The sequence below is a fragment of the Mesitornis unicolor genome, unplaced genomic scaffold, assembly GCF_000695765.1.
Source record: "Mesitornis unicolor isolate BGI_N332 unplaced genomic scaffold, ASM69576v1 scaffold53728, whole genome shotgun sequence".
Lineage (NCBI taxonomy): Eukaryota > Metazoa > Chordata > Aves > Mesitornithiformes > Mesitornithidae > Mesitornis > Mesitornis unicolor.
This window is the reverse complement of record NW_010202253.1, coordinates 1-19,543: the sequence shown is the minus strand read 5'-3', so window position 1 is coordinate 19,543 and position 19,543 is coordinate 1. Positions and strand designations below refer to the sequence as shown.

Sequence of the window (19,543 nt, the reverse complement as noted above, 5' to 3'; positions counted from 1 at the left end):
CGACGACAACCAGGGCCTGTGACTGTGAGGCTGTGACTGTGACCTCCCTAACAAACATGACACTTAAGTATTCTGAAGACCAGAAAGCTGAATGGTGGTGTGGGTGATAGGTGCATCCCTGCCATGATGACAGGACAAAAGTTCTTCATAGTACAATAGTGCCTTGAAGTAAGAAAGTTAGTAACTTACCTCCCAGTTTGCCAAAACTAAAGGTAGCTCACAGAGCTTGCCAGCTATTTTTACACCATGTTGCAGGATGCTATGGTCTGGTTGTAATGGCTGAGGAATGTTGCCTGTCAGCAGAGAAATTGAGAGGTCGTCCCCCTGGTTGGTCTTTTTGACTTGTGCATTTGCTGCCAGCTATTCTTGTGCTATTAAACATACCCAGCATTGGCAAATGCTTCTTCCCAGGTCATGACTGGGTGATCAATGATCCCTAGTAATGTGTTTTCCAGGACTTGGGAAACTGCCCCTTTAACTCATCCTTTTTTTTCCTTTTGTGTAAGACATCAGGAGTATCAGGTGCTTGCTGTAAGGAAGCAGTTGGCCTGAGCTCTGTCTGGAGGTTTCTACAGGTGGAGATAATCTCATATGACTCCCTGGTTAAGTCTGTAATGCTGGGAGTGCTGTGCAAGGCAAGGTAGGACTTTTCAAGGCTAATATTACTGACCCCAGCCTGACTGAGTGCTCAGGTATCCAGCACACCTCCGTACAAAACAGGATGCTGCTGCCCTTCGTGGATCTTCTTCCACAAGGAAGATGCTGTCTCTGAATCTGTTTAAGCCCATGTCAACTGACTGCGATGTTGAAACACAAAAGGACAGCCTTGTTGACTGGAACACCATAGGCTCCTTGAAGTGCTGTGCTGCTTCACAAGATACATTTAGCAAGGCAGGCGTCTGTCAGAGTACCCCAAACTCACACCTCTGCCAGTGGAGCTTTGCTTTAAAGGCCCTCCAGTGGAATGCACATGCAGGCAGCTACTGGAGGGAACAGGAGGGATTTCTAGGGCATGGACTTCTTCAGGATTACCATCTAAGCATATATTCTGCATCTTCCTCTCTCTTTCTCTTGTGGTGCCAGCCATTCTGGGATTCCCTCAGTCAAAGGACCAGATCTTTGAAGAGCAGGAAGCATGAGCCATTTTTTCTTTCTTTTTTTTTTTTTTATTAAAAGTCTAATAACATGGGGATGGCTTTTCTGTGTGTCAGCATGCAAGTTTACACTGACATGTATATGCTGTTATTACAGATTTTTAGAAGATTTCAGCTAGTAGATTTTAGTCATAAGAAACATTATCCTCACTTTTCCACTGATACAGTGCTCTGGTAATTAGGATGAGGTTTTAAGACTAAATTTACTGGAATGATGTGTAGAGGAAATACGAAGATGATAGTTGTTTGTTTATTTTTTAAATTACAGAAAACCAAGTTCTACCTGGATGTGCTCTCTGAAGGTGAGGTATATGTGGAAAGTATGCTGTCCTCGAGGAGAGCACAAGAAACAAGTCAGAAGACTTGTAATTATGTACACAGTTGTTTATCTTAAAGTAAATAGGCCTTAAGTGTGTCATTTCCAGTACATGCACTTTGTGTTTGAAATACTTATTTTGGTAGTTTGAGTCAGAAATACATACAGTGGTTTTGGTAATTCACTGTTTTTATACATAAATGTTGTCCTACAAAATAGGATTCTATTGCTAGAGAGCACAGGATGTAGAAATATCTGTCAAATAGCTAAATAGGTTTGGTATTCCAAAATTATAATTGAAACAATTATGTGCTTTTCTTCAAAGGTTAACTGAGGGTTTAGGGACAGAGACCTGCTATTTCATTTTACTTCCTAGCTATCTGCAAGCTTAGGCAAACACATGTTTTCTCTGGGAAAGAAATGTAACTTTATTAATTCTTCTACATCTTAAAGACAGGGAAAGGACGTTTTCTTTTTAAGGAAGCATACATAGCAATACCAAAGTCAATATTGGTGATAGAAAGTGTCCTGGCAACTGGATAGAAAAACAGTTTTCTGTCCTTCCGAGAGAGCTTGCGTTCTACGTTCTCTCTTGAAGTTGTGGATGTTGTTATGTGTCAAGCTGGGGAAATCCAAATCCGAAGGAAGGCAGTGATACTTGGGATCTTGGCAAGTACCACATGCAGGCCTCTAAGAAAGCCTCTTGGCTTTGCCAGATTGGTAATGCATGTTGTTCAGAACCTGGAAATCAGTATTATCTGAAAGAATTGGTGAAAAGGTTGGTACAGAAATCCCTAGCTTGTTACTTTCTTAAATTCATTAGCTAGTAGTGAGGAAAGTAGCGTTCTGCAAATATGTAAATCTGTTTGGGGTTTCTCTTCTGTGACTTGAAATTTTTTGCAAGCACAGCTGAAGGCAAAGCTTAGGTCCCCTCCTGCAGCTGGATTAGTAACATTTATATCGGTCTGTGAAACCTGACAAGAAATTGTGTGTGGAATGTCTGACTCCCGAAGAGACCATTTAAACAGTTCTCTAATCTGTTGCAGAAAAGGCATGTCCTTTTTATTCCTGCTTTTGGCCTTCCTCCTCATAGTTGCTTATTGAATGTTGACTGAGGGCTTAGTTATATAATAAATAGATTTTTCCTCTCTCATGTTGTGTATTTCTTTAGTTACATTCAGAATGTAGTCACAGTTGTTCAGAGTGCTTTGTCTGCTTAAAGCATCTCTGCTATCTTGTTTCCTCCCACTCCTTCCATTTAGGAGACTGAAGAGAAAAATGATCGTACTCAAGTCTTACAAAGTACTGTTTTGTTGGCATCCAATTGACCTTTCTGCTCTGCAAGCATAACATTGAAGGGACATAAAAACGCTGCTGTCCAACGAACAAGGATGTTGTTATAGACTCTCAACCTCACAGCGATATACAAATGTTTACTTTTCCTGATAGCCTGAGATAGCTAGTTTGTCTTCTGATTTAAAAAAAAGAAGCTTTGAAAACAATTACTGTGTTTGTAGAGTCAAAAGAAATAATGTGTTGCATGTGTCCAAAATGAAACTGCTCACTTTTGCTTATGTTAAAAATTACTCAGGTGCTTGGGTTTTATGCATTCCAACTTCTCATTCCATGAGTGGTAGCTGATGATAAAGGCTTGGTCATAGTGGAAATAAAACTATGCCATTTGCTGGTAGTTAAATAAGTAGTAAGAAAGATGTTGCTATCCCTTTGTTCATTAGTGACTTTTGGGAAGGTTAGTTAATAGCCAGTTTTGAAGACACAGCTGTGAAATTTTGGGTAGAGAAGCAACCTCTTTGTCAAAACCTGTCATCTGGTTCTGAGTTTTGTTGGATGTTGAGAAGAATGTTAATGAAGCAATCCTAGTAGACCAGCACCAGTAGTGTATAGTCTTGCTACCTCTCCCTGTGTCATACTCTGAAATGAGAATTTTTCTACGGAGAGTATTTGTCAGAGCAGCAAAAATCCTTGTACTTGAGACCAGTTGTACCAGGAGAACAAGCCTGTAAATTGTTTGGGAAAGCTAAAATAAGAAAAGCAAAAAAAAAGGATCATTGATAAGAGGAGATGAGCATCATCAGGGTGTTTGCTCCTGTCTTGTCAGGAGATGCAAATGATGTTATTCGAGGTACTCGTTTGCTCTCCACCATCTCATTTCATGTTTATGTGGCTGCCTTATGGCTTCCTTTGAACATACATTCTTTGGAGCAAGAATTATACTTACCACATATATTTTGCCTGGTGGAGAAAACACATACCAGGCTCCCTGTCTTTTTAAAAAAAAGATTAGTATTTAGGTCTTCTTGGCACCCCAACTCGGGAAGCTTGTCAGTCAGGAAGGAGCAGAGCCCCATTTTTAGCGACTCCCTTCTCCTGTTGTCTGGATGTCTGTAATGGCCTTCCAGGGTGCTGTCTGTTCAGTATTTGGCTGTTGTACTACAGTGCAAAGGTAGAGACACGAATTGCCTGTCACGGCCCTGCCTGCAGCCTCTGGGCAGTGATTACCCTTTGGGGATGCATCCTGCCTGTGCTGAGTGGATCTGGGCTGTCTACCCATTAAATCTGCGGAAAGTTGGTGCTTAACCCATTGAGTGGGTTTGTAGTCAGCTTTTGAGGCTGTTACCACTCTGTTGGTTACTCTTGATTTTCCTAATGCTTGTCAGAAAGGTTAGCTGTTGTGAATACGAGGTGTTTAAAAACGAAGTCATCCTTCTGTTTAAGTCTACTTTACATCTAAACTGAACAAAAAACCTCAGGTTTATGTATGCTGAGAGAGCTTTTGAAGCCTCTCATGGGACTTTTAATTGCCTTTTTACTGACTGTTTGTGCAAATCTGCCATGCTGTAATTAGAATTTTACAGTGGGGAATGATCAAATAGAAAGTACAGCAGCAGTGCTGACTGGAAGTCTAGCTCACGTTCCCCCTTTTGTTTTACTGTCAGGAAATGCTTATGTATTTTAGCATTAATGGGGACTACTATGCTTTTAAAAGATCTATCTAATTATGTAAATAAATTGGGCCATTATGAGTAAATGTTGCTGAAGTTTTCAAATGTAAAATATTCCTTTTTACAGTTTTTTTGAGCATTTGCTTGTAGCTGTGTAAAGGTTAGTGATGCTTGTAAAAGACCCTAACATTTCTAACTCTCATACGATTTACCTAGGCTGTACACATTTTCTGACTGTATCGATGCAAATGGATAAGTAGCTGTACATTAATAACTTCTGAAGACTTTGAGTTTAACGTTTCTTTTCCACCCTTTTTTTGAGTTGGTAGTACTGTATTGCCCTCATGGCTAAGTCCTCTACTCCGCCTTGTGGTGCATGTGAGAACTTGTAGTAAGAAAAGGAGTATGTAAATAAATGTATGGGAACATTTATTTTGATAACGTTGACTTTTTTGCTGGGTTTTTTTGGTTCTATGTTATGCTAGAATGGGCATTTACAGAAATATCTATTATCTGTATTTTTTGTAGTGTTGGAGTGCTCTGTGCATATGCTGCCAACCAGCATTTAACTAACCAAGTCCGAGGAGCAAAGAAACTGGTTAACAGTAATTTTAAAGATCTGAAAATTTTCCTTAACGACACTCCAGCGGTAAAGAATTTTATTTATTTTTTTTTTTCCCTGGGGAGTGGGGGTGGGAGTGAAGAGATGTAAGAAAAAAGTATTGCAGAAAAAAATTGTTTCTGTCTGGTATTTTCTGTTCTGCAGTATTTTGTTTGTTTGCTTGTCAGTCTCACAAAGCAGAATAAATGATGCAAGGTAAGACATTTTCGTATGGCAGTAAATGCTTGGGAGTCACCATGATGGATCAGCTTTCTTTGAGCAGCTTCTGAGCTTCTCCTGGAGTGCGCTGCAGTGATGCTTGTAGGTCCTTTTCCTCCTCCTGAACTAGTGTAGCTGGCTAGCAGAAGGTGACTAAAATGGAAGAATATTGTTTTAAAAGTAATAAATATTAAAAAAAAAAGATATTACTTGAGTATTTGGATTCCTTGTTGCTCTTTCCTATTTCCTTGTATTTTGGACTTGTAAGTGCTCTGGGACTGAGCTACAGTAGCTTCTTTTCCAGAAGTATTTTTGGCTGTTTTTTTTTTTTTAAACCAGTGCCATACTGTGCCATACTGAACAAGAAAGATTCTCTCCTTTCTACTTTCAAATTTCCATTAAAAACCAGTCTCCTGCATATCTTTTTTGCGTTGAAAGGAAAGAAGAAATCCTAGTAAGGAAGACATCTAAACTTTCCCATGTACAAATTTCAGTTCTTTATGGATTAGAAGGCAAAAAAGTCCAACAGTCCCTTTATCTTGACTTCCATTAATTCTAATTTATAAAATTAATTTAATTAATCTTTTTACTTCCACATGACTGATAAATTAGAAATAGGTGGAGTTCACACCTATCCCATGTGGTACCATCCCAGTCACAGTAGCTCTGGGCTCCCATAACCTGTGAGCTGTTTTTCTGCTGTCAGGACTGTGTGAGAACAGGAGACATCTCGGGGATGCCATTAAATGTCTCCATGTCTGGATTTGCTCACTATACAGTTACTCATTTGTGCATGCCACTGTTGTGACAGTCCAGTGAGGGAGGTGTATAACAGGAATTCACACCAACAGTCTCTCTTGAAACAAAATGCCTTTCTTCATTCTGGAGCTGACTCAGGGCATACAAAGATGTAATCCGGTTGCATCACAAAGCACCACACTTGCCTTCAAAGCAGGCTGTGCTGGCATCTGGAAACATTGAGGTGGAAAATCTGTTACGTAGAAGTGCCTGTCTTAGTAGAGAAAAAAATATGCATTAGCTAAAAAGTTAGTAAAGCTGCCTGAATGATTGAATTTAAGTGTGTCAGGACTTGAACACTTGTACCAGGGGCTCCTTAAAGTCTCAGGTAGTAGCTTTTTAGTTTCTGTGCAGGATTATTAATTTTTTGGTTTTTTTTTAGACTTGATGGCACTTAATGATGCAGTCATCAAATACATCTTCTAAGTAATTTTGACAGACAAGGTAGATGGTTATCATGTATATGCGCACATTTGTAAGAATTTCTTGAGGACAGGAGAAGGATTTCAGCTTCTTGAAAAGTTGTAGAACCCAACTAATTGGCTGTAAAGCTCTGAAATCCTAACTGATGTCCTTGACTCATCAGTATGTGGTGTACAGCATATAAGAGGATTTGTGAAAAGAAGTCACGTGTTAAGAGTTCCTGTCACAGAAGATTTGCAGACTATGAGTATTGAGCGATAACACTATTAGTTATACAGAATCCCCTTTTGTCTGTGACATTGCTGGAGACAATGCAAAACCTGTAGCCCTGCAAAATTTGAGCCCTTAATTAGCCTAGGAAGACAAAACAAACATACAAACAAAAATATACCTGCAGCCTTCTCAGTTAGAAACACTCATTTCTTCGGAAAAGCCTGCCTCATACTTTGTCATTTAATTACATCCACTGCTGTATGATCAATAGGTTGGTTTTACGGTGGTTTTTTGTCTATCATTTTTTTCTTTACTCTCCAGAAGGTTTGAGACTGATACACTTTGGTACACATTTGAGTTACGTTTAAAATTGGAAGCCCATTTGTCAAGTGTGTTGACTTTTACATTACTTTGACTCAGTTGGGATAGGAGTCATAATGCGTCATTTTAAACATGTGGAAATCAATGAAGGTTATTCCATGTCTTTTCAAAATTAGTATAGTAAGATTTCTACTAGGGATAGATCTGGGGTAGCCTTTTGTCCAAACCTAGGATCTGGTGACAACTAAGTTGCTGGTTTATATTAACCGTTTCTTGGTGGAGCCCAAGATGTGAGTGAGCCAAATCTGCCTGGGAGTGAGGAAAACCATTTGCATTAAGACAGGGCAGCAGCTGGCTCCTTTCTGCAGGAGAAGCCCTGAGAGGTCGACCAGATACAAGCCAGTCTGGTTGGTGAATTGCTTCAAAATTAACACCCCATCAACTTGTCGCGTGTCTCTCCGTGAAGGGGGAACTAATGCCACTAGAAAATCAAATAACAGAGATGAGGACATGCAAAACTTTATTGGCCTGACTGACTTGAAGCCTTCATAAGGCCATAGTTCCTGCTACTTAACACTTTTAAGCTGAATAATTTACCCTGGAGACGTTCCAATTAAGTAGATTTCCCAATTAAATGTATCTTTTATTACGTGCAGTTCTGCCAAGCAAGGTTTTAAAATGCTTAGTTAACTGAAAACAGTAGGATTTTGGAGGTTTGTGCAAATATTTTGATTATTTCAAAGTGGCAGTTTGACTTATTATTTAAAAGCATTAATTTTTCCAATTATTTTAATAGGGTTTTTATCATCTTCTTTTCAGCAAATTGACTACTTGGTGAGCCAGTACAACACAACTAAGGATAAAGCACTCTCTGACCTAAATAGTAAGTCCTTTGATTTCAAGGGGGTTAGTGATGTGTATTCAAAGACTTCAATAAGATGCTGTAAATAGCTCATAATGCAAAGTGAAATTTTGTTTATGAGAATATGGTTTTCAAGCAGAAGTGCTGTTCTCAGTGGTAAATGAGACTAAAGCCTAAAATTCTTTTCACATAAAATGTCTTAATGTCTCGGAGCTGGTGTAATGCATATTATTTCCTGAAATAAGTATTTTATTAAATTGCTTATACAATAAGTCAGGCTAATATTTTATTTTCCTTTTTATAGTTCAGTAACCACTAATACTTAATGCTTTTTTTATAATATTTCTCAGTTTTTAACTGTGGAGCCAGATGCCAAGGAACAGAGCTGCTAGCTCTTTTGACGGTTCAAATGAGCAAGAGATCTCTGTATTTGTTTATTTTTGTTGTTATACCTTTGTCCTCTACTCAGCTAGAAGTTGAGGTATAAGCTTATCTTCTTTCTAAAGCTGCTTAATGTATTTGCCATTTCAGAATGAGCAGTTGAAGAGTGGGAGATAAAATTTGAAATACAACAGCTGTGCTTTCCCCTTCAGCACATTTACAATATGTCACCTTTTAAAGCCCTCAGTAAACAGAAACAACCAAACCACTGAGGTTTTTTCTGGAATTTTAGCATCACTTTCCAAAACTGATAAAGATAGGAAGGGTCAACTGGATTCAGTGCAGATTAGAAGCAGATTAGAATTCCAGATGTGTCATTAGTAGGTGTTAATAAATGTGTAAAGGTCTGCGTTTCAGACTGAAGTGAAATACAGAAATACCAAAACTGATTTCACACAGGACTGTTGCTGAGATCAAGCTATGCAACCGTAGTGACATGCCACTTACCATGAATTGAGTTACCATGCCCAGAATCTATGCTCCTGTCTGCGTTTAAAATTTATTTTACACGTAGTTTTCAATGCAGCCAGCTTGACATACCCTGAGGTCAATGTGTCTTGTTTGTATGAGGCTACTAAAGCACATTGAATGTGGTTGTGAAAGTAGTTGTAGTAGTAGTGAAGTAGTCTTCCTGCTTAATTCTAGGCAGAAACGGTCTGGTCTAAAGAAAAATGTGTGTCATCATTAAGACTATAGTAAGAAGATTAATAAATTGACATCTGCATTTCAAGTACTAGCGTGTAGTGTCCCAGGCACTCCAGACCAAAAATTCAAATTAAATATTTATTTGCTCGTAATGTCAGTTTAATATGTTAGCTTACAGGAACCTAGCTGGATCTGTGATGAGAGTGCTTATCAATAAATGAAGGTAGCTGTTATTTTCTTGAAATAGCAGGAATTAAGTGTGTGACACCTGGGAACAAGAGGATTTCGTTCTAAGGGAATCAACAGTAGCATAAACCTTGAGAGAAATGTGGATGAGTTCAGTTTTCCCACCCTAAGGAAATGCTGAAAAGTGTTTTCTGCTTGATAATTCTTATCCCAAACCAGACATGACAGTGCTGACAGTAATGTATCATGTGGTATTCCCATCTCATCAGAGAAGAAAACCCAAAAAGCTGTTTACAGTGGTCTGAAAATGGAGGGTACACAGCAACTACTTAAAGGATATGTTACATTAAGATGCTTCACCCAACTCTGTGTGGTGTTTGTCTGTCTTCTTGCTGAACTAAGCTTCGTTTCTGTTTGTAGCCAGTGGGATGAGGGTTTGGAGGTGGGGACAGCAGTGGTTGAGCATGGAGCCAGTGGTGCGAGCATCAGTGCCCAGTGCCCTGTGTGAGGGGGCAGGGACCTGCGGCCATGTGCTTAACGCACTTAAGGGATTTCAGCAGAGGGACCTGTCAGCTCTGGGCTGTGGGTGACCTTGGCATTGCTGGACACATGAGGAACAGGAGAAGGGAAAAGAATTCATGTTCTTGTTTCTCTTGCACTATGAAAACGTAGTGTGTAGTGAGAGTGTGCTACAGAATTCCTGTCCAGGTGTTGGAACTCTTCAGGATAGATTGTGGAAAAAAAAATGTTTCCAAAAAAGTAGTAATTGCAATGAAATACATGTTCTTGAGTTTGTTGAAATGTCATGTCTCTTTACCTATATTGTCAAATGCTAGTGACTATTCTCACCAAATTTCATTCGTAGGCCTATAGCTAGCTAAAGGAGAACTGTGTTCCTGCATTATCTTCTGTCACTAAGTTCTGACAGTCAGAACTTATAGAAATTTTAATACTATGTCTATGCTTTGTTATGTAAAAGTAACAGCACCTATGCTAAGAGGTAGTTTAAATTGAACTGGTGTGTAATGGGCTTTTTATCTCTCCATACCACAGATGTTGGACCTTTGCTTGGAAGTAGAGTTCAAGAACAGCTGGGAAAAGAAGTGCGTCCCGCGCTTGATGCAGCTCTGACAATGGCAGGAGGTAAAGATGTACATATTGTTGTATTAATGGAGGTAAGGTTGTACATATTGTTGTATTAATGTTCCATTTTCAAAGTATGACAGGTATCATCTTTCTAGTGCACAGCATGGAATGGTTTTATGCAGTACCTAGATTCTATGTTTCTTTTAAACTGAGGATGTTGAATTTTTTATAAAGGTATTTAAAAACAAAATAAAGATTTATGTGCCACTTTTGATACTTAGTTTCAGCAGTCATTGAAGAGAGATGAAATCTGAATTCCCTGCTCAGGGTGGTTGTCATTTTCCACTGAGTATAAGGGAGAGTAGGGAAACTGTGCTTTAGGAGCTGTCTTCAACAGGTCAGGGAATGACAGTACAGTGGCCCCATCCTGTACATTGCCACACCTGTTGTGAGAGTGCTAACCATCATTTCTTCATTGTATTTTTGAGTTTAGCATTGCTTTTGCTTAGTTCTATCTCCCTTTAAAGAAAATATTCTTTTACTGTTTTTTGTATTTAAGGTTTTATTTCAGGAATCAGGTACTGCTTATAGAGTAAAGGGAAAGGCATCTGTGAACTTGAGTCACTTTTGGTTTTTTATCCATTAATTCTCTCTCATTCACTTCCCATCATTCTTTTTTGCTTTATTTCTCATATTTGTCTTGAAGTCAAAGTGGAAAGGGCTATCAAAGGTAAAAAAATACAGTAAAAACCTTGTGTTGTGTGAAGTGCACTTTATTTTTGTAACTTGTGTATTCTTAGTTGTATCTGTGTAGTTTTTGTCTACTAAAGACCTGTTCAGTGGTTGTGGTTTTATTTGGTGTGGTTGGGATGAAATCTAAAGCCAGGCAGTGCTGAAAACTCATTGATACTTGCTGATGCAACATGATTTTCCCTTTCATCTTGCAGCAACATAATTTGTGAGTTGGATTACAACCAAAATACTGAAAATACTGTTTAGTGGATATGGGCTTTCTTGTAATTTCTAATGACCAAATGTTAAAAGTTCTTTACTGAAATCCACGGGGTAAGGAGAGATAGGGAAAGGGTAGAAAAAAGTAATCTAGGAATTGGATAGGATATCAATAAAAGTAGCCTGAACATGTTCATTTGTTTGCAGGAGTACATAAATGATGAGTTTTTGTGTGCTATAAATATGTATTCTGTGCAAGAGGGTTTTTCTGGGATGGAGGTAGGGTTATTAAAATCACTGTTGTTAAGAACATCATAGCATTCACACGTGCACATTTTCTCTTCGTATTTGTACCTATAGACTAGCTTCTAATTGAAGTTTTACATTTACATCCTTGCAGCCATCAGAGAAACAAAGGAAGCACTGGAAAATGTGAGCGTCTCTGTAGAGGTTTTGCAGGAGGGAACAGAGAGGCTTCATTCAAACTTGACAGATGTTAAAGTGCACCTAAGCAACACCCTCAATGATTCTGCTTGCTCTGCGGCTCAGGCTGCCTCGACTTGCAATATCATCAGGAATTCATTAAATCAGCTGAACATCAATGCCAATTTTAGTGGAGTAAGAGAATATTTCTCGTACTTTTACAGTGTAATTGCCTTGAATAAGCCCAGTAGTATTTCTGCAACGTAACGGCTCGGTGTGTGCTGTCACTTGTGAGATAAGTGACTTTCCATTATGCTGTGTTTCTGGGTAATTCCAGTCACTGTTTTCATCTTCTGTGTGGAAGAGTATAAAGCCTGTGTCAAGCAGCTACATTAAAGTGCTGCTCTGGGCAGTGAAATAATCTGCTCTCCCAAAAATGCCAAGGTTAAGCTTTACATTTGTACAACAACAGTTTCAGAAATATTCTACTACAGATTGTCTTTCTGGTTTCTTTACCCACTCTTCTGTCTTTGAAATACTTTGTAAATTAGCAAGACTATTCCTTTGATGTGGCTCAAGAATGCTTTTTGCTTCCTAGTTGCCAGGAGTGAGCTCACAGCTTGCCAAGGTCAATGATGTCCTTAAAATAGACCTCTCTAGTCTGGTTCAAAAGGTATGTTTCTTGACAAGCTTGTAAACTGTGAAATTACAAACTGGGATGCTTACATATCACTTGTTTTCCCTTGGCTTTCTCAGGCAGAATTCTCTTGTTCCTGCCTCATCCTGCCTCATGGTGGATATGTCTCCTTATTATTCCATTGTTTGGCCAAGATTTCATATTTGAAAGTATGAAAGCAGTGCTTTTGTATCTCCAGGATACTACAGATAAAAAAATGTATTGCTAATTGTCTGCTTGAAAGAACAATCCTTAAGAAACAAAAAGGCAGAAACATGGATCTACTAGCCTGCTCTATATTTTTTGGTTCAAACTAAAGAAAAAAAATATTCACACTCTCCTGATTAGTTGTATTGTATTCCAGATATTTTGAAATATGACTTTCAAATTCTTTATGGGCATATTTGATATTAAATCTGGTGAAATGGGCCTAATGTTATTACTATTAGTATTTTTGCAGGACTATCCACAAAACACCATGATTTCCACCTAGAAAAAAATGGCTTAGTTTGGACAGTTTAAATATCTAGCAATCCAAAAACATTTGCTAGGAGTAGAAGGCACTTTCTGAAACCAGAGGCTGTGTGTAAGGGGCTCAGACCCCGCCTGCTTCTGCAGTGATCAGACCTGCAGGAAGTAAGGCTTCAAGCATCCACTGCAGTGGGATTTCGTCTGTCCAGATGAGCTGCTGAGCTTGGTCCCCACAGCTGAGACCCTTTCTTTCCCCTTCTCACTGAAGAAAGCATTGCAGTGTCTTTAGAGGCAGTTGGATTTCATTGTTTGTAACGTGGCTTTCGTGTTAAGAAGGCACAGAATTGTGAAGAGAATGTGTTTTACTGGTACACAGTAGCTCCTTTCACTTAGTGAGTCTTCATATGTGTGTTCTCAGTTTTGTATGAGATCTGACAGGCAACTGTACTATAAAGTTTGAAATTACTGTGACTGAGGCATGTGTATTTAAATATAGATTTTTTTTTTTTCCCAAGGAATATCCTGGAGACCAAACTGAATTGGAAATATACTTCAGTTCCTATTTTGCTCTGACCTTTTCTAATGCACAGTGATAAAAATGTATTTTTCATAGTATTACCACATTCCTTTTAGCATATGAATACTTTCACTCCTTGTATAAAGGAGGAAAAAACAAAACAAAACAGATACTTTGGCAATGAGAAACTTGCAATAATATTTCCAACTTTTATTCTTAGGGTTATGCAGCATTTAATGATACTCCAGACTTAGTGGTGAATCAAACCAGGAACATTTTATCAGGTGAGGACAAACTGTGCTTTAACTTTGTTTGTTTAATGTTGATGTTTTTACATCACTTACTGATTTTCCTGTTTTCTTTTATTGATAATACATTTTTTGGGCTAAGTTCATTAAAAATGGAAATGTAAAACTGTTCTTATTAATTTGGTGCCACAAAAAAATCCATAAAAAGCAGCTGTGCCTTAATGAGGACCCAAAACTAAATCTAAAAATGGACTATATTGTATTTTATGGAGGAGTTTTATTAGGCTTTTTACTACTCAAATAATGAGAAATCTTGGGATCTCAATTGCACATTGATGCTTTTTCGTTATTTGGTTGCAAAGCTGATTTTCCTTGACCGATGTGTCTATGACATATTTAGGTGCGTGATGTTAAAAAAACTGAACTTGCTGCTGTATTAAAATGTAGCGGGAGGCCAAGGGGAGGTAAAAACATGCCGAAAGAATATTTTAAATGCCTGTCTTAATTGTTTTGTTACTTGAGTTTCAAATTGTTACTCTTTGACAGTACCCGGACACTTGACATTTGAATAAAATGTAGTATAGTGTATGTATACTAATCTGTTTTAATTTTTGTTCTTGCATTGTGGACCTGTTCTGCATATATAAACAGCTGTTCCCTGTAAGTTTTTATTTTATTTTTTTTTCCCCTGGGCAAAATGAAACACAGTAGGTATACAAGCATATACTGTGTGAACTTGCCTAAAATGAGCCAGTTTTCTAAAACTGATGTTATGCTTTTCATTGGGAAATCTAGTGCAGATTTTCTCATTTTCAGTATCTCCTGATATGCATAAACACAGGCAAACCATCTTAATTTATCTATTTATAATGTTGTTTTTATAAAAACTGAGATTGAGCTACAAATCAAACAAAAAAGGTAGTTTTACTAGAAAAACAATTGTATTTACTTGTTAACTTCTTTTAAAAGAAGAGTGTTTTGGTACCTGGTTGAATTTAGAAGAGTTAATGTCAAAATGAACAGCCAAAAACTCGTCCAGTTCTTGTTTGAGAAAGAAGATGTTATGCATCCTGCTGTTCCAACTGTGTTCCAAATTGAAGGAAGAGAGAGAGAAAACAGACAACGTGTTTTACAAATAGACAATATGTTTAAGTGAACTAATCTTGTCTTGGTGTATCTCAATAGTATCTCAACTGTGAGTGTAGAGCAGCGTGTTCGTTCATAACTTCAGGAAAAAAAATGGCTTAATTGATCATTATCTCAACAGTGTTGCTAACTAATTGGAGTGAATTTATTTAAGTAATCCTTTTTAATAAGATTGAAAATAACTAGTATAGATTCTCAGTATAGGCAGTCTAATTTCTTTCAGTGTTGTGTTCCCAAGGGATGGAGTTTAAATAGATTTTGATCTTCCTCGTAAACTTAGTGGCTAATTGTCTCGCTCAGTGTTACCATTTTCAATATTGCATGAATAGCAAGATTTAAGCTGGATAGATAAAAAGGTGATGTTCATTATAACAAAAGGAAAGAGAGAACTCTGGCTCAGCATCTACATCTTTCATCATTCAACTGAATGCTAAAAATAAAGTGTGTCTTTTCAAATGCCATTGTGTTACTTTGAAGCTCAGTGTTTTTGTTGCCTGCTTTTCTCTTCCTCACGCTTGTCTTCATGGCTTGCTTGTTACATGTGGCAAATAGCATTTTATAATACCTAAGTGGAATGTAAATTTCCTTTGTGAATCTATAACAGTGCAATATGTTTGTTCTTTTAGATATCAAAAATGTGCTGGAATCTATCGGTTCAAATATCACTACCTTCACAAAAACACTCCCTGTTCAGAAGATCTTAGCAGATTTGACAGTATATCTTACACAGAGCGAAGCATACGTTCAAGATTATTTTCCAGTAGTGGAGCAGTATGATTTCTACAGGTATGTACATGAAATAAGGCAGGAGTGAAGTGCTACCTGTTGTTAATACTTGATAACATTTTAATGTTCTGTAAAGGCAATTAAACTATTAATAATGAACACAGTGAAATAAAGATGCTATAAGGCAATTGTTTGTTACTGGCATTTTGGTAGAAGCCAAAACTGCAGCTAATCAAAAACTGGGTGCTGTTCCAGTACAGAGCAAGACATAGTTTCTACTCTGTAGGCCTTCAGGTCTTTTTCAGGAAACACAGATGTAGGGAAGTGTCAAAGGTAGAATGCATAAAGGAATGGATTGCTGCCCGATGCCAGAACAACTTCTTGTGTAGGACTTGCTTTTATTGAATTGCAGGTAAGTTGTGAGAGCATAGGACTGGAAAGGTCTTGAAGCCCTTCCGTTTTTATTGCAGCTTTTCTACCACAGAGGAGGAGTAGCAGGGATTCTGCTTCACACCTTGTAAATCTTTACACACCTATGCTTTTTCCTATTGATGTAGTACTTGTCTTTGTGAATGCTTGATTGTACCTTGAGAAAAACATTCTTCCTGCTTGAGACTTTTGTGATTCCTACAGCTGAGTAATAACCTCATATTTTGAAGCATAAAGCTTTTCATTTCATACCATTTTGCTTTGTTCAGTTTTAGTAATTTCAGTCCTCCAGCTCTTCAATTTCTCCCTAAATTTTGACACTTCAGTTGATCCTATATCGATAATTGCTTCTATCTTCATGTCATAATTGCTTTCACTGCTACAGAGTAAGTGTGCTAATGCAATTTAATTTTTTTAATGCAATTTAAAAAAAAAGTGAGCAGAAGACTGAATTTTAAGAACCTTACTTATAACCTTACCTTTAGCCCATTCCTTAATGGCAGTTTTTGTGGTGAGCCTTAATTTGACAAATATATCAATACTTCCTTTGAAGCTCAGATTGCATTTAACCAAATAAATATATTGATTTATTCTGCTAGGGAATGCCTCTGTTGATCTTGTATTTAGATTCAAAAAAGTGGAGAAATATATCTAATCTACATGACACGTAAATTCTTATTCTTGTCAAACCTTACTTAGTAGAACTTGAAGTACAAATGAAACCAAAAAGCCTGTAGTTGTCCAAATTATTTTCTATCAATCTCTTTCTTAACTGCAGGTGCATTATTCGTAGTTCATAAGTATTCTTTTATGAATCTGCCTATCAGCATTAATGTTCTTTCTCTTTATTGGCTATGCATATTCATTATGATATTCCTTTCTCTGATTTTTCTGGTTCTTGCTTTCTCCCCACAAAGGTATATGGGGGAGAAAAAGGAGCTTAAGAAATAAAAGCTAGGACAAGTGATGATGGAAAAGAAAAGTAGAGCAGAGGCAATTAGAGGGTGAAAGGCTAGAATGAGATACAGAATGTGTGAATAAATGAATGTGCTCCAAATACGTGGACAGATAGAACTGGTACGTGACTTAATTAATAAAAATGAAAGTTCAGTTCCTATCCCGTATCTTTCTCCTGATCACATTGCGTTAACTGCTCCATATATTGAAAGCATTCCAGCATAGACAGACAGAGCCTAGGTTTTAATAGCCTTAAATACAGTTACTTACAATTATGAGCCTAACACACTGTGTGCAAAAGGTAGTAAGCCTTCCAGTAAGAGCACTTACATACTTCATAACCAGTGGCCAGTCCATATTCATAAATTTCTCCTTTGCTTCTTGAGTAAATTACTGTTTGAGCATCTGCCTCGTCTGAGTCATTGTTTGGCACTTTGACACTTTGGTACAGTCCACCTGCAGCAGCTGCAGTTTGGAACACCTTGTTCCTGTGATATTTGCTCCCCAGCCCTTCAGTAGCAGCTGTCTATAATTCAACAGCAATTATGTTCTGGCCTAAAATACATGGTTGTGTAGGAAATGCTTTTTTTTATTACTAGCATTTGTTGCTCAAACAAAATCGAGCATGGGCCAGTTTTATTGCTTGATGTGTTCTGCAGATCTCCAGTGTGTTCTTTACATGCTAATAACCAGCTCCTTTGTCTTTGATTCCTTAGGTGGCTGGGTTGTCTCATTCTGTGTTGCATGGTGGTCCTGATTCTGGTCTTTTACTATCTTGGCCTGCTGTGTGGCACTTGTGGTTATGATAAACATGCTTCTCCAACAACCAGAGGCTGCATCTCCAACACCGGAGGAAACTTTCTTATGGCGTAAGGTTTCACTTGCATTACCTGTGTATATGTGCTGAAAAAAATAGAACAAAAATAAATATTAATCTCACGTACTTCCACTGAGGGACTTGGGGATTTTGGATTTCTCTTTCATTGAGGATCAAAGCTGAAGGATAAAACCTCTGAATCTACTGTGTTAAGGCAAGTGCTGGAGCTTACATTTCTGTGTAAGCCCAATTGGAAATTGCAAAAACTGGGAAAAGATAATTGGAAATATACAGGGAACTTGTATCTTTTTAGTACACTTGAGCACTTGCCTAAAAGAAAAAAAAAGCCACGTGGGGAGGCAAGAAACATTTGACTTTCTTGGAGCACTTTAGGAGGTTTGGAGTTGCTTTTGAATGTCTCCAGTAGTGGTTTAATGTCACTTCTGTTGGGTGCAAGAGAAGATTGCATTTGAAGTCTGTGTAAAACTATTTTTGAGAGCAGAAGGCTAGAGTATTGAATTTTAAAAAAATTATATGCTTTTGTGGCTCTTAAATCTTAAGAGTTTGCTTGCCCAGTGCAAATGGGAGCATTTTGCATATGCTTTAGCTGAAGACTGTACAGGACTGCAGTGTATAAGATGTTTCAGAGGCCAAGAGCATACTTGGAAAACAAGTATTTCAACCATCTAGCAGTGTTTATATTTGTTATAGCTGCTAATTGTTGGCTTCACTGTTGTCCAAAGTATACATGCTTTGTTCTTAAAAAGCAAAAATTTACTCAACTTATTTCTTTTTCAGTGGTGTTGGATTCAGTTTTCTTTTCTCCTGGGTGCTGATGATTGTGGTGGTGCTCACTTTTATCACAGGTGGAAATGTCGAAAAACTGGTCTGTGAGCCCTTTGAAGATAAAACTTTATTTAAGGTGAAGTTACTCAAGTTATTTAACAATGAATAAATTTCTCATGAGTCCTGATGGTCTTGTTAGTTATGTGTGGCTTAGTATTTTTTATGGGACACTTCAAGTGAGTTTGGATCTGGTTTTACTTTCCTCTTACGCACTAGAGACATTCATCCTTTCTTGGTTTAATTTGCTTTGCAATGTAAATACTGCATGCCTATCTTCCTTTGAAGACAGTTTTTTCTGTGATTCAGCATTTCTTGGTGACGTGGAGCTTTAATATTTACTTTCTGCACCAGAGGTTGAATTTGCTGTTTTGCTTGTGTTTCCATTATTGGGTGATAAGCTTAGATCTGGGTATGTGTCAAAAGATTGCATATGAATAAATTCATTAATTGAAAACTCTGAATTATAGTAACATTACTGAATTTTGTGTTCTAGGTTTTGGATACTCCCTACTTACTAAACCAACACTGGAAAAACTATCTTTCTGGCATCCTGTTTAAAAATCCTAATATTAACTTGACTTTTGAGAAAGTGTACAGGTATTAAAGTTATGGTCAAGATTTAATTCAGCTGATATGTATTGGTTTTGTGGTAACTTCTATGTTTTGTATTTCAAGCATATGCAAAAATGGCATGTGCTCCAGAAGACATTCTCATTTTTTAGTGAATTACTAGCAAAAACAATTTTCTCCTATATGTGAGTTATTAAAGGTAGTCTTAGCATAATATCATATAATGATACTAGTTGAGCTCTTGGAAAAAACATTTTGCATCTTTGAGACCACCAGAAATTGTTAATTACTTGCTTTCTTATAGACTGACCTTCAAAAACTATAGCCAGAACTCTTTTTAAGAGCTCATTTTCTTAGAATATGAAAACATCGTTAATCATTCTCTCAACACTTGATCCTCTAGGTGTTTTTCACAGAATCACAGAATATTAGGAGTTGGAAGGGACCTCGAATGATAATCCAGTCCAATGCTCCTGCCAGAGCAGGATCACCTATACTAGGTTGCAGAGGAACATGTCCAAGCAGGTTTTGAATGTCT

General features: G+C 37.6%; 1 protein-coding gene across 1 annotated transcript; it reads left to right on the top strand.

Moving 5' to 3' along the window:
- Nucleotides 1-506: 506 nt before the first annotated feature.
- Nucleotides 507-19,032, top strand: PROM1 (prominin 1; the record flags this gene model as incomplete). The annotated part of the gene is made up of 13 exons (XM_010190323.1): nucleotides 507-640; nucleotides 2,093-2,248; nucleotides 4,962-5,082; nucleotides 7,828-7,891; nucleotides 10,196-10,285; nucleotides 11,580-11,797; nucleotides 12,201-12,275; nucleotides 13,487-13,550; nucleotides 14,166-14,174; nucleotides 15,287-15,446; nucleotides 17,489-17,641; nucleotides 18,388-18,511; nucleotides 18,929-19,032. Coding segments are annotated over 13 exons (1,472 nt in total), but the record flags the coding sequence as incomplete, so codon positions are not given.
- Nucleotides 19,033-19,543: the final 511 nt, after the last annotated feature.